This window comes from Pongo pygmaeus, chromosome 18 (genome assembly GCF_028885625.2).
Source record: "Pongo pygmaeus isolate AG05252 chromosome 18, NHGRI_mPonPyg2-v2.0_pri, whole genome shotgun sequence".
Lineage (NCBI taxonomy): Eukaryota > Metazoa > Chordata > Mammalia > Primates > Hominidae > Pongo > Pongo pygmaeus.
In genome coordinates this window covers 53707593-53720598 of record NC_072391.2, presented here as the reverse complement: position 1 = coordinate 53720598, position 13006 = coordinate 53707593, and the positions used below count along the sequence as shown (strand labels likewise).

The 13006-nt window shown below is 49.3% G+C and overlaps 1 protein-coding gene across 1 annotated transcript; it reads right to left on the bottom strand.

The window, feature by feature from the left end:
* Nucleotides 1–1803: 1803 nt before the first annotated feature.
* MT3 (metallothionein 3) lies at nucleotides 1804–3590 on the bottom strand. Its single transcript, XM_054455178.2, has 3 exons — nucleotides 3274–3590; nucleotides 2959–3024; nucleotides 1804–2055 (listed from the first exon to the last, which is right to left on the bottom strand). Exons 1-3 carry the CDS (start codon nucleotides 3302–3304, stop codon nucleotides 1940–1942), a joined length of 213 nt encoding a protein of 70 aa, XP_054311153.2. The 5' UTR covers nucleotides 3305–3590; the 3' UTR covers nucleotides 1804–1939.
* Nucleotides 3591–13006: the final 9416 nt, after the last annotated feature.

Here is a 13006-nt window from a genome sequence, read left to right as displayed (position 1 = left end):
AAACAATGCGTGCTTAAGTTTAGGGGGCTACCCTTTAGTTAGACAGCCTGTGTTCAAATCCTGGCTATACCACACCACTCTAGCTGTGTGTCCTCATGCAAATTTCCCCAACCCCTACTGCCCCATCTGTAAAATGAAGTTAAAGATCATACTGATAGCCTTGGCAACCTGGCAAAACCCAGCCTCTACCAAAAAGAAAAAAAAAACAAAAACAAATTAGCTGGGCGTGGTGGGATGCGCCTGTAGTCCGAGCTACTCGGGAGGCTGAGGTAGGAGGATTGTTTGAGCCCTGGAGGTCCACACTGCCCTGATGGCACCACTGCACTCCAGCCTGAGAAAAAGAAAAAAAGCCTGCCTCTAATCCCAGCACTTTGGGAGGCCGAGGCAGGTGGATCACTTGAGCTCACGAGTTCGAGACCAGCCTGGGCAACATGGTGAAACCCCATCTCTACAAAAATTAGCCAGACATGTAAATTGTTCCAACACCTTTCACTGAGTAGTGTGTACTTTCCCACAGGTTTGATCATCTCTTACTTCCAGCAACACAGAGGTTTGTTTTTGGACTATCCTCAGTCCAACTGATCTCTTACTGACCCTCCACCATTTTCCAGAGCTTTGGGAACGAGTGGAGCTACCAGGTTGGAGCGAGCTCCCTTTGTTGTTCCTTTTCAAAGCTGGCTTGGCTTTCCTTGCATTCTCCTTTTCTAAACTCAACCTGTTAGGCTATATATATATATCTCCTGGTGAGCTTTTGAATTAACTGTCAGCAAAAAACTAACTTGGAGGAAAAGTGATGTGTTCACAACATTGTATCCTCTTACTGGGAAACTTTTGTTTCCCAGAATTCATTTCTCCTTTCTTAGCTCACCTACGTAAACCTGAGTGTTCTCTTTCACCAAGGACTGGATCACAACCACTGTGGATAAAAGCTCTTATTACCCTACTTCCTCTTGAAGACAGGAGGGGCTGGAGACAAACTGCCAAATGAGAAGATGTGAAAGGGAACTGAACAACGTGCGTTAGGGAAACAGGCTATTCAGGGTGGTGACCTTGGGAATGCAGCTGACAGTCAGCCAAGACAAGCCCCTCGGCCTCCTGGACTCTCCTCTGATAACTCTGAAAACAGGCAGCTTTGCAGGAGCAACTAGAAAATCCCCAAATTCACAGGCCCTACAGGCTACGGGTTGGCCTTAACTCCCCCTAACTCTATCCTACAGATGAAGAAGGTGAGGTTAGGAGGTTGGAGAGGGACAAACCTAGATGAGCCTGGTCTCTCCTGTTTCCCAGACTTGAACTTGACTTAGCAGGAGGGTGGGGTGCCATCTGAAGGTGGGGGAGAATGCACTCTGTCCCCTGGGCTCCACCCCAGCCCCAAACAGACCAGTGGCCAAGTCTCAGTGTTTCTTTTTCTTTCTTTCTTTCTTTTGAGACAGAGTCCTGCTCTGTCGCCCAGGCTAGAGTGCAGTGCCGTGATCTTAGCTCACTGCAACCTCCACCTCCTGGGTTCAAGCAATTCTCCTGCCTCAGCCTCCTGAGTAGCTGGGATTACAGGCACATGCCATCATGCCCAGCTATTTTTTTTATTTGTAGTAGAGACGGGGTTTCACCATGTTGGCCAGGCTGGTCTTGAACTCCTGACCTCAGGTGATCCACCTGCCTCGGCCTCCCAAAGTGCTGGGATTACAGGCGTGAGTCACTGCACCCAGCCAGGGTTTCACTCTTAACTGTGTGGCTCCCTTGGAGTAGGCTCCCCCACTGTTCCACATCCTTCCCCCCTTTAAGAAGAGACCAGTCCTTGGCTCATGCTGTTCATGGGATTTATTGTCACTCCCTCAAGGTCAGCAGGGGAAGGGGACACGAGCCACACCTCACCACAGGCATAGGTGGCACTGAGCCACCTGGCACTGTCTCCACGTGCTCCACACGGAGGGGTGCTTTCTCACTGGCAGCAGCTGCACTTCTCTGCCTCTGCCTCTGCCTCAGCCCCCTCTCCACCTTTGCACACACAGTCCTTGGCACACTTCTCACACTCCGCAGGGCAGCAGGAGCAGCAGCCTGCAGATAAAATGGAAGATGACCTGTCTCTGATGCACACTCCCCCAGTCCGTCCCCATCAAAGGGGAGGGAAGGGTGCTGGGTGGAAAGTCATCCTGGTTCATTCAGCCAGGGCTGGTCGCAGCCCCCTTCTTAGTCTCACACCTGCTTTGACTCAGCATCTATGTCGCGTCAGTGGCATCCTGCACCACCACAGGAGCGCGGTACCCAGGAAATAGACCAGAGCCCCTTGGATGGATGCCAGGAAGTCCTGGGGGCTGGTGGGCTTAAGCCCAGGTTAGGTGGGTACTAGGCCTTAAGGAGGAAGCATCACAGGGTAAACGACCTTGAAAGGGGCCTCAAAGGATAAACTTGGGAGGGGCAGATATGGTGCAAATGTAAGGGGCCCAGGAAAGCCGTGGGGAGGCGGTGGGGACCTGTGTCTGGTTTTATACCTAGGGAAGAAGGGAGCCTTCTTCCCACCTCTTACTCCCCATGCATATTACACTGCCGTGAGCTGGGGAGATTTTGAGATCAAACTGAGAGGATTTGTAAGGCCTGAGAGAGGCCAAGGGACCGTAACTCCAGAGCTAAGCCCCAGCTTCACTAATGGCTTCCCCAGGTTTTGGGGGTTTTGAGGGGTGGGGCGGGAAATGTTGGACCAGTGTGGCAGTCCTCAATCCCAGCTGCCATTGGAGTCTTCTGGGGATTTACAAAAACCTCTCGTCCCACGCCTAGGCCATCAATTCCTGGGTGTGGGGCAGGGGCATCTGTATTTTAATGTCTGCCCGGGTGGTTCTGTTCCAGCAAGAGTCAGAAACCACGGGATCAGGGCCTGGCTGTCTCTCCACATCCTGCGTGGTGAGACACCGACTCCGCAGAGCAGAGGGGAGGGCGGCAGACAGGAAGGGTCCCCGCACTCACTCTTCTTGCAGGAGGTGCATTTGCATCCCTCGCACTTGCAGGAGTCCGCGCAGGTGCAGGAGCCACCTAGAGAGGGCGACGCCACAGGAAGGGTTAATGTGGACAAACTCGGGTCCCCACGCCTGTCACGAGGAGATAGGGCGCCAAGTATCCCTGTTCTCCGCGACACAGGCATGTCCGCCCTTCATGAGGTGAAGAATAGGGAATCAGGAGCCCTTCCCCCAAGTGTCCTTGAGCGAAGGCGCAGGGCGTGGGTTTCTTTGCAGGTACAAGGGCGCGCAGTGCCGCAGGATGGGAACAGGGGCGGGGGCTCACCAGAAGGGCAGGGGCAGGTCTCAGGGTCCATGTCGAGGCGAGCAGCAGCTGGAGGCGGTGAACGGGCTTCTCCAAGCAACTGGACGCGCGGCTTGGCTACTGGCAGCAGGTGGCGATGCTTTTATAGCCTCGGGCGGGGGCGCGCATGCCAGGCCCGCTGGGCGCCCGCCCCTGCGCACCGCGCCCGCTCTTTTCGTTTGTGCAGTTGGGCCCCGGCGCACGCACTGCGGCATCTGTCGCCCGCTCCCGCCGTGTGTGTGCACTGCCGGGACCCGCTCGCCCACGCCCGCGCGTGCGCCCCCACTCCCACCCCGCATCCGCGTGCACGACCCACTCGCCGCCGCTATGCGCGCGCTGCCAGCCCACTTCCCGCGTGGGTCCCGCAGGGGACGTGCTCGCCGCAGCAGCCGCCACTGCGTGGAAGCGCGCACGTACCATCTCCGAAAGTGGAGAAAAAGGCGCTTTGCCTATTTCCCAGCTCTTCCCTGCCTCTCTTCCCCTTCATTCTAGAATTCTCCAGGACGCCAGATCTGTTCAAACGGGTTGCTGAGCTGGCGGCAGAAAGAACCTGCTCACGTTGAGCCCGACACTGACTCTTGCGCCCTCCGAGTGTCACTGGCAAGGGGCGTGTTCCATTTCCCCGCTTCCTGCCTGGCATCTTCAGATGCTTGACTCCCAACCCTCCATTATACAGATAAGAAAAAGTGAGGCCAGAGAAGTGGAAATGTGCCTGGGTCCCAGAATGAGCCTGAGGCCAAGCCAGGCCTAGAACTCAGAACTCAGGTATCTAGAGGGATTGTCAGTAGGGGGCATGTTAAACTCAAGGCAGCTCGGTGAGATTTTTCTATTTATAAAAAGGAGGCCGGACGTGGTGGCTCACGCCTGTAATCCCAACACTCTGGGAGGCCGAGGCTGGCAGATCACCTGAGGTCGGGAGTTCAAGACCAGCCTGACCAACATGGAGAAACCCCATCTCTACTAAAGATACAAAATTAGCCGGGCGTGGTAGCAGGCGCCTGTAATCCCAGCTACTCAGGAGGCTGAGGCAGGAGAATCACTTGACCCTGGGAGGCAGAGGTTGCAGTGAGCCCAGATCGCGCCACTGCACTCCAGCCTGGGCAACAAGAGGGAAACTCCATCTCAAAAAAAAAAAAAAAAAAAAAATATCTGGATGTGGTGGCATGCACCTGTAGTCCCAGCTACTTGGGAGGCTGAGGCAGGAGGATTGCTTAAGCCCAGGAGGTTGGGGAGGCTGCAGTAAGTAAGCCTTATTGCACTACTGCACTCCAATCTGGGTCACAGAGCAAGACCCTGTCTCAAAAAGAAAAGAGAGCCTAGGTAAAATAAGATTGATCAATGTTTATATGAATATAAGGGATTTGGGTGCAAAATGAAAGGAAAAGAGGTCTAAGCTGCCAAGGAGAATCATTTGTGACTGAGCAGGGTAGTGTGAGTGAGAATGAGACCCTGAGAAGTGGAGAGGAGAGAGGTCATTGCTCCTCAAAAATGAAGGCCATTCAGGGGTCTAGATGAAGTTTGGAGGGCAGCAAAGAAGGGACCAGAGCTGGGAGAGGACCTCTGTAAAAAGCATTTTAAAAAATGTTATTGTGAAGTGTGTGAGTGTCACTCTCTCTGCTGTCCCTCTGAGACTTTCTGAAAATCTTCCTTGCTTGCTAATGCTTTCACAGAAGGGGTTGTGTTTCGGGGTACATGGAGTTGAGCATTAAGATGGCTCCCAAGGCCAGTGGCTCACGTCTGTAATCCCTATGCTTTGGGAAGTCAAGGTGAGAATCACTTGAAGCCAGGAGTTTGAGACCAGCCTAGGCAACATAGTAAGACCCCATCTCTACAAAATAAATAAATAAAATAAAAATTTAAAAAATCAGCCAGTAGTAGTGGGGAGCATATGTACACCTAGCTACTTGGGAGGCCGGGGTGGGAGGATTGCTTGAGCCCAGGAGTTTGAGGCTGCAGTGAGCTATGATAACACCACTGAACTGTAGCCTGGATGACAGAGCAAGACCCTGTACTTCCCCTGCAAAAAAGATGGCCCCCAAATGAAGGCAAGGACAGAGGAGGTGTTTGACAAAGAACTAGTCACACTGGAATAACCCAATAAGGAAATTCATCCTGAGATGAGAATTTTTAAAGCAAAGCCTGCACTGGGCAGGGCGAGAGCAGCTGCATGCTGTGCTACCACAGGAGAGGGGTACCCAGGCCAACCAAGGCTAACCAAGGTTCAAAATAGAGCCTTGTATGGAGAGTCAGAGGCTGTATTCAAGTGTAGGCTCTCACACGGACAGTGTAGGTTCCAGCCACTGGACAGCTGGAATATCAGATCTCAGAGTTTGCCAACTCTAGCATCAGCCAGTCATCTGTTTCTTTGCTTTCATTTTGCCTAAGGGCACTCTGGCCTCTAACTTCTTTGCCCTAGGCCCTGAACCTCAGGGTTTCTGTATCTAGGACCTTCACGCTTGGGATGCACTCAACCGAAGCTGCCTCCCCCGCAATCTCCCTCAGGTCTCTCAGATTTCTTTGGGGTTGAGGCTTCAAAGCTGGCATAGCAACCTCCTTCCTGCCCCAAGGGTGGCCAAGATATTGAGGGGTCTGAAAACCACAGCACCTTTCTGATACCCCCTACCCCTCATCCTCCATGTGGCCTTCAGTTCTCAGCTTCCATGAGGAGCATGCCGTGAAGTTCTATCACCCGGGAGGTCCCTTTCTCCCCTACCTTTATCCTTTCTGACCCCTTGTTAATTCTTACATTTCGAAGTGGCCAGGTGCGGTGGTTCACACCTGTAATCCCAGCATTTTGGGAGGCCGAGGCAAGCGAATCATTTGAGGTCAGGGGCTTGAAACCATCCTGGCCAACATGGTGAAACCTCGTCTCTACTAAAAATTCAAAAAAAATTAGCCAAGCATGGTGGCAGGTGCCTGCAATCCCAGCTACTAGGAGGCTGAGGCAGGAGAATCGCTTGAACCCAGGAGGTGGAGGTTGCAGTGAGCCGAGATCTCACCATTGCACTCCAGCCTGGGCGACTGAGCGAGATTCCATCTCAAAAAACAAACAAACAAACAAACAAACAAAAAACAGCTCAAAGTTATTTTGTCTATGTTTCCATAGCGCGTGATTCTCCTTCCCCAGATAACCATGCAAGTCACTCCCTTCTTTCTTTACTGCTAAGTCTTTGTTCACATCTGCATTCTTTGTGAAGCCAATCATGATCACACTATGTAAAATTGCATGCCTCGATGTCCCAGTACTTTTCATCTCCTTTACCTTGCCCTATCTTCCCTTTTTCCATAGCATTTAACATTTGCAAGCAAACTAAATAATTTACTTATTTGTAATGATTATATGTCGTCTGTCTCTTCCTGCTAGAATTTAAGCAAGAAAGAGCAAGGATCATTGTTTTTGTTCACTGGTGTCTCTGAAGTGCCTATAACAGTGCCTGGTACATGGTAGACATTCAGGACACATTTACTTGATGAGCGAATGAATGAATGAGTCTGAGGTCATGCTAGTTGAGTTTACAGTGTGACTCTGCCACTTAATAGTAATATGGCAGCCAGGCATGGTGGTGTGCACCTGTAGTCCCAGCTACTTGGAAGGCTGAGGTAGGAAGATCTTTTGAGCCCAGGAGTTCAAGGCAAGCCAGGGCAACATGGCAAGACCCCATCTCTCTCTAAAGCAAACAAACAAACACCATAGCAAGTTACTAGCTAGGTCAACTTAACATTTCTGTGCCTTGAGTTACTCAACGGTAAAACAAAAATAATAGTAATAGTAATAATAGTTCCTGCTTAATAGATTTGTCAGGGACTTGAATGGGATGGCACTGGGAAAAGACTTAAAGCAGGGTCCTCACTACATTGGTTCTCACCCTTTACAAATGAAGAAGTCAGGGGAGGACTCTGCAGGGAGCCTGGGTTCCTAAAGCTCCTGCTTGACACCCAGTCTCATGGTTGGCCTCAGCTCTGTGCTTCCTGAAACACAGTCACCTGTGGCCTGTAATTGATATAGTACTGCAGACATCAACAGGGGCCACCTGAGTCACAGACATCAGTCCTCAGTCGAGACTTTGCACCCAATCCTAGAGCTTCCTGGCAGAAGGGAGTTCACAGAAACTTTTACTTTTTCAATTAGACTGGCGCCAAGAGGCAAGACCAGTAGGCTGAGGGGTGCAGATCACTCAAGGTCACACTAAGGGATTTTCCATTCCCATATGATCCCCAGATGATCTCAGAAAAAAAGCAAGACCCCCAGCAAGTCTCACACCCTGACTGAAATTGGTCCAGTGCAGGATTAAGACTATTGCATCACTCTCAAAGAGTTTCCCAATTTACTACCCTGGGACTGAAAAATTGGCTAGGATTTTAGGAGCCTGGGCATACAGTACACAAAAAGAGTTTGCAAATATGCAAATCTACAAATAAAGTCATTTCTTGGAGAGATCCGGATTTATTATTAGAATGAATGTTGAATGAACAATTTTGTGCACAGGGCAGCTGAAGCTAGAGAAAAGGCAGGGGTCTAGAACTCCCGTGGTTTCTAGTTTCAGCTTGTCTAGTAAGTGGTGTAGTGAACCCAAGGAAGCCTCTCCCCAGTTTGTGCCCCACTTTTCACATAGGTTGACCAGATGACTGCTAGTGGCTACTATGGACAATGTCTTCCGCTTGCTGGGAGTTTACCACATGCCAGGTACCATATAGAGCACTATGGGGAGCTAATCTCATGTTATCTCACTGACTCCTTCACATATTATCTTGTTGACTCCTTCCAGTTATCCTTATGGTAGGCATTGCTAACTCCCTTTTGTAGGGGAGGAAATCGAGGCTCAGATTCAGTGGCTTGTCCTGGAGGCAGACCCTGGACTTAAATCTAAGTGCATTACTCTTCAGCCTGCCCTGATGTCTTTAATTCAATCCATATGAATTCTAGTTATTAGGCATGCTACCCGCCAGGCTCCTGGATAGTTTATAATGCTTTGATACCCCAAGCAAACTTTACGGAATTGCGGAATCTTCATCAGCAGCAAAGAAAGTCATCCTGCCTCCTCTCTCTACCGACAAGGCAGGTCCTCGACCTCTAGAAATGCCCCATTCAGGCCCTACATGACCTGCACCAGTCCTGACTCAGCCCACAGCCTGGCCTGTGATAGTGTATGTGGTTTCCCACACAAGAGGACATCAAAGCACTGACTTTAGGCCAGGCGCGGTGGTTCACGCCTGTAATCCCAGCATTTGGGAGGCCAAAGTGGGTGGATCACTTGAGGTCAGGAGTTCGAGACCAGCCTGCCCAACATGGTGAAACCTTGCCTCTACTAAAAATACCAAAATTAGCTGGGCTTGGTGGCGGGCATCTGTAATCGCAGCTACTCGGGAGGCTGAGGCAGGAGAATCACTTGAACCCGGGAGGCATTGCAGTGAGCTGAGATTGCATCACTGCACTCCAGCCTAGGTGACAGAGAGAGACTCCATCTCACAAAAACAAAAACAAAAAAACAGAACAAAACAAAACAAAACACTGACTTTAGACATCTCTGTGAAGGTAGATTCTCCATTCTAAGCAGATCCTGGCCTGGACCAAGTTCCAGCCCACAACAACGGGGTCCCAGCACTTATCTGGAGGAGACCAAATCTCTGAGCTTAGTGCAGTCACTGTGAGCCACAGGAACTAGCTTCTGGGGGCCTACATTCTTTTAGGTCTTTTGTGATGTTGTCTTCCCAATTTTCACTGGATCACTGATGCTCCGAGATCTTGCCCTCAAGTTGGCAAAATGCCCCTCCTCCCCTGTCCTATCCTTTGTGGAATCCTAATTAGGGAAAAGGAGTCAGACTGGTGGGACCAGAGAGAACAAAGAGATAAAGCAAATAAGCTCTAGGTCTACCTTGGCCCAGGACATACAGCCCTCCCGTGCAGATAACGTACATAACTCACAGACTTCCTGCTTACCATTAAATGCCTCAATTTATCAAACACCCCGCTGAGGAAAGAATGCAAGTTAAGCTCCCTGCTGCATTGGTGTTATCAATCGGCCCAAGTTCCATTCTATAAAATCTTCAGAAAGCCTTTGCTTCCTTGCAGTCGGTTCCTCTTCTGTTGGTTTTGCCAGTTGCTCCCCGGCAATGTATTTTCCTACCTTCTTTAATAAATCTGCCTTCCTTTATCTATAACTGTCTTGGTAAATTCCTTTACCCCCGCATCCCTGGCCCAGATAGCTGTCGTTCACCTATGACATCCTTGCCCCACTTACACCAGGGTTTGAGTAGGGATCCTGAGATTCTTTCTGAAAACTCATCCCATGAGTACCATCTGCCTTATTTTAGCAGATGAGGAAACTCAGAGACAGCATAGATTTTGTCCAAAGTCACACAGCAAAGTTGTAATGAAGCCAGAACCTGAACCATGGCTCTTGACTCCAAGCCTGATTCCACTGGTCTAGCTTCCCAGAGTGAGATGATTGTATGAAATAACCTCGAATCACATTAAAAATTATTCTCTTTTCAGTTCTTAATGAATCTTCCTGGTTGCTCCAAGGAGAGACTCAGCTTGGAGCTAAGATGTCTTCAGTGCCTCTCCTTCTGTCTCTCAGTGCCCAGCTTTTCTCTCTCTCTCTCTCCCTCCCTCCCTCCCTCCTTTTTCCTTGAGACAGGGTCTTGCTCTGCCACCCAGGCTGGAGTGCAGTGGTACAATCATGGCTCACTGCATCCTTGACTTCCTTGGGTCAAGTGATCCTCCCACCTCAGCCTCCTAAGTAGCTGGAACCACAGGTATACACCACCATGCCTAGCTAACTTGTGTGTGTGTGGTTTTCGGAGTATTTTGTTTGTTTGTTTGTTTGTTTTGGTAGGGTCAGGGTTTCACCATGTTGCCCAGGATGGTCTGGAACTCCTGGGCTCAAGTGATCCTCCTGCCTCAACCTCTTGAAGTGCTGGGATTACAGGCGTGAGCCACCATGCCCAACCCCAGCTCCCCTTTTTAATAGAGAATGGGCTGAAGAGTCAGGAAAGAACAGGGGAGCCCCACCATACCACAGTACCTAGCTAGACATTTAATAACTTGGCTTTATGTTCTCTGTATTTGTCTCCATGGTTACCTCCTGCTTATGGCACATGATTCAGCATCTCTTCTACAGTAGTGATACGAGATTTCCTTTTAAAAGAAATTTCAGGCCGGGCACATTGGCTGATGCCTGTAATCCCAGCAGTTTGGGAGGCCAAGGCAGGCAGATCACTGCCTTGATCAGGAGTTTGAGACCAGCCTGGCCAACATGGTGAAACCCTGTCTCTACTAAAAATGCAAAAATTACCTGGGTGTGGTGGCGCATGCCTGTAATCCCAGCTACTCAGGAGGCTGAGGCAGGAGAGTCACTTGAACCTGGGAGGCAAAGGTTGTGGCGAGCTGAGATCTTGCCACTGCCCTCCAGCCTGGGAGACAGAGTGAGACCCTGTCTCAAAATAACAAAACAAAAAAACCCCTATATATCCTTTTAGGCCCTGCTCAAATGCCACGTCCTCCAGGAAGTCTTCACTCCTGCCTGCAGCCAGCTGTAACCTCCCCTCCTTGGCACTTCTGTGGGGTCTTGTCTAGATACATTCTCCCCTACAGGAGAGGAGACAAGACATTCTGACATCTCCAAGACAGACTCTGAGGTCCCTGAAGTTGGGGACTAAGAGGGATGATTCCTTCCCCTCCCCACTCCTGTGCTTAGCAAAGTTCCCTGAGTACCTGAAATGTCCTTTGAATGTTGAGTGAATGAATGCCTGTGAGAACTGAGTGAGTCTGACTTTGGGCTAATTCTTTTTGTGGGACCCCTCGAAGGTTGAGTCATGAAGAGTCAGGCTTAGTTAAATACGGAGGCATGAAGTTACCCTGTAGCCCCCACCATCCTGCTTGGCTTAAAAGAGTAACATGGTGGTGAATTTCATTTCAGACCACAAACATCTATTGAGCATCGCCTTAATCCAGACTTTGTGTTAGGAATGCCAGATACAAAGATTAGTAAGAAATTTCCTTCTTCAAGAACCCAGAGCCTGGGTGAGGAGAAAGCTGCTTAATAAAAGATCAACACATGGGCCACGTGTGGTGTCTCACGCCTGTAATCCTAGCACTTGGGGAAGCTGGGGCGGGCAGATTGTTTGAACTCAGGAGTTCGAGATCAGCCTGGGCAACATGGTGAAACCCCATCTCTACAAAAAATTAGCTGTGTGATGGCACGTGCCTGTGGTCCCAGGCATTTGGGAGGCTGAGGCAGGAGATCCCTTCAGCCCGGGAGGTCGAGGCTGCAGTGAGCGGAGATCATGCCACTGCACTCCAGCCTGAGTGACAAAGTGAGACCCTGTCTCAAAAAAAAAACGAAAGAAAGAAAGAAGAAAGGAAAGAGGGAAGGAAGGAGGGAAGGAAGGGAGGGAGGGAGGGAAAGAGAGAGAGAGAAAGAAAAGAAAAAAGAAAAGAAAAGAAAAGATCAAAATGCTGCTAGGAGTCTGCATAGTAGATTGGTAGCACCCACACCATTTTACACAAACTGGTATCCCCTCTCTCCCTTCCTAATTATTAGCTTCCCAGGTGCAGGAACAGGCATCACTGCCTTCTCCCAGGAATGACTTCGGGGTGTCAAAGATCCCTCTTACACCTCATTTATCTCAGTGGTTCTCAGCAGTGGGTGGTTTTGCCCCCAGGGGTCATTTGGCAATCTCTGGAAACATTTTTGATAGTGGTGGGGTTTCGGGGGCAGTGGCGCTACTGGTGTCTAATGGATGGAAGCCAGGGATACTGCCAAATATCCTAAAATGCACAGGATAACCCCCCAAAACCAAGGCTCATCTGGCCTCAAATGTCAATATTGCCAAAGCTGAGAAATCCTGCTCCACTTTATCCTGTAACAACCCTGCCTTGATTTTTAGCAGCTCAAACATGTAGGGAAAAGAGCCAGAGAAATCAAAAGACCTGCTTCGCAATCCCGGTCTCATCGCCCGGTCTTATCGCCAACTTGCATGTTTGGCCTCTATCAAATGCAGAGTGTCATGAGCTGCCCCTGCCTCGTCGACAAAGGTGTTTGGGGGCTCAAATATGTCACATCGAAGGAGGACACTTGGGGAAGTAATTTTCAAGGGAAGGTGGACAGTAAAGCTGGGCACAGAGATGGGGGAATCCTCCATTTAGCCTATATCTCTTGTCGTCAAATGGCCCAACTTTTCCAAGAAGGTTTCAATTCCAAATATTCTATCCTTTCCTTGTCTTCGAAATTAAATTTGATAATTCATGTCATCTATGCCTCAGATCTTAAAAACACCTGGGTCTCCACCTGGGTCTAGCTCTTCTCCCCAACTCCTCCTCCTTCTTTGTTGATTGTAGAAAATTCTGGAAAAAAATGAAAAGTACATATATAATCCCCTTAAATATAAAATTAGAAGCCCACAGTACATGCTGATTTATAAATGACTTTCTTCCTTGCTTATCAGTAGATTGTGAACATCCATGACATGAATTTCACTTCTATAATTTTATTTTAATAGATTTACTCCATAATTGACTTACCCAGTACCCTACTTTGAGACACTGTGATTGTTTCCAAATCTTCACTATTATAATTCATGCCATGATAAACATCTTGGGAGCATTTGTATGTGTATATTCATGGTTCTTTTTTTCTTTTCCATACAACATTTCTTAAAGTAAAATTTCTGGCTCAAAGAATACATACCATTTTTTTTCCTTTTCAGAATGTAT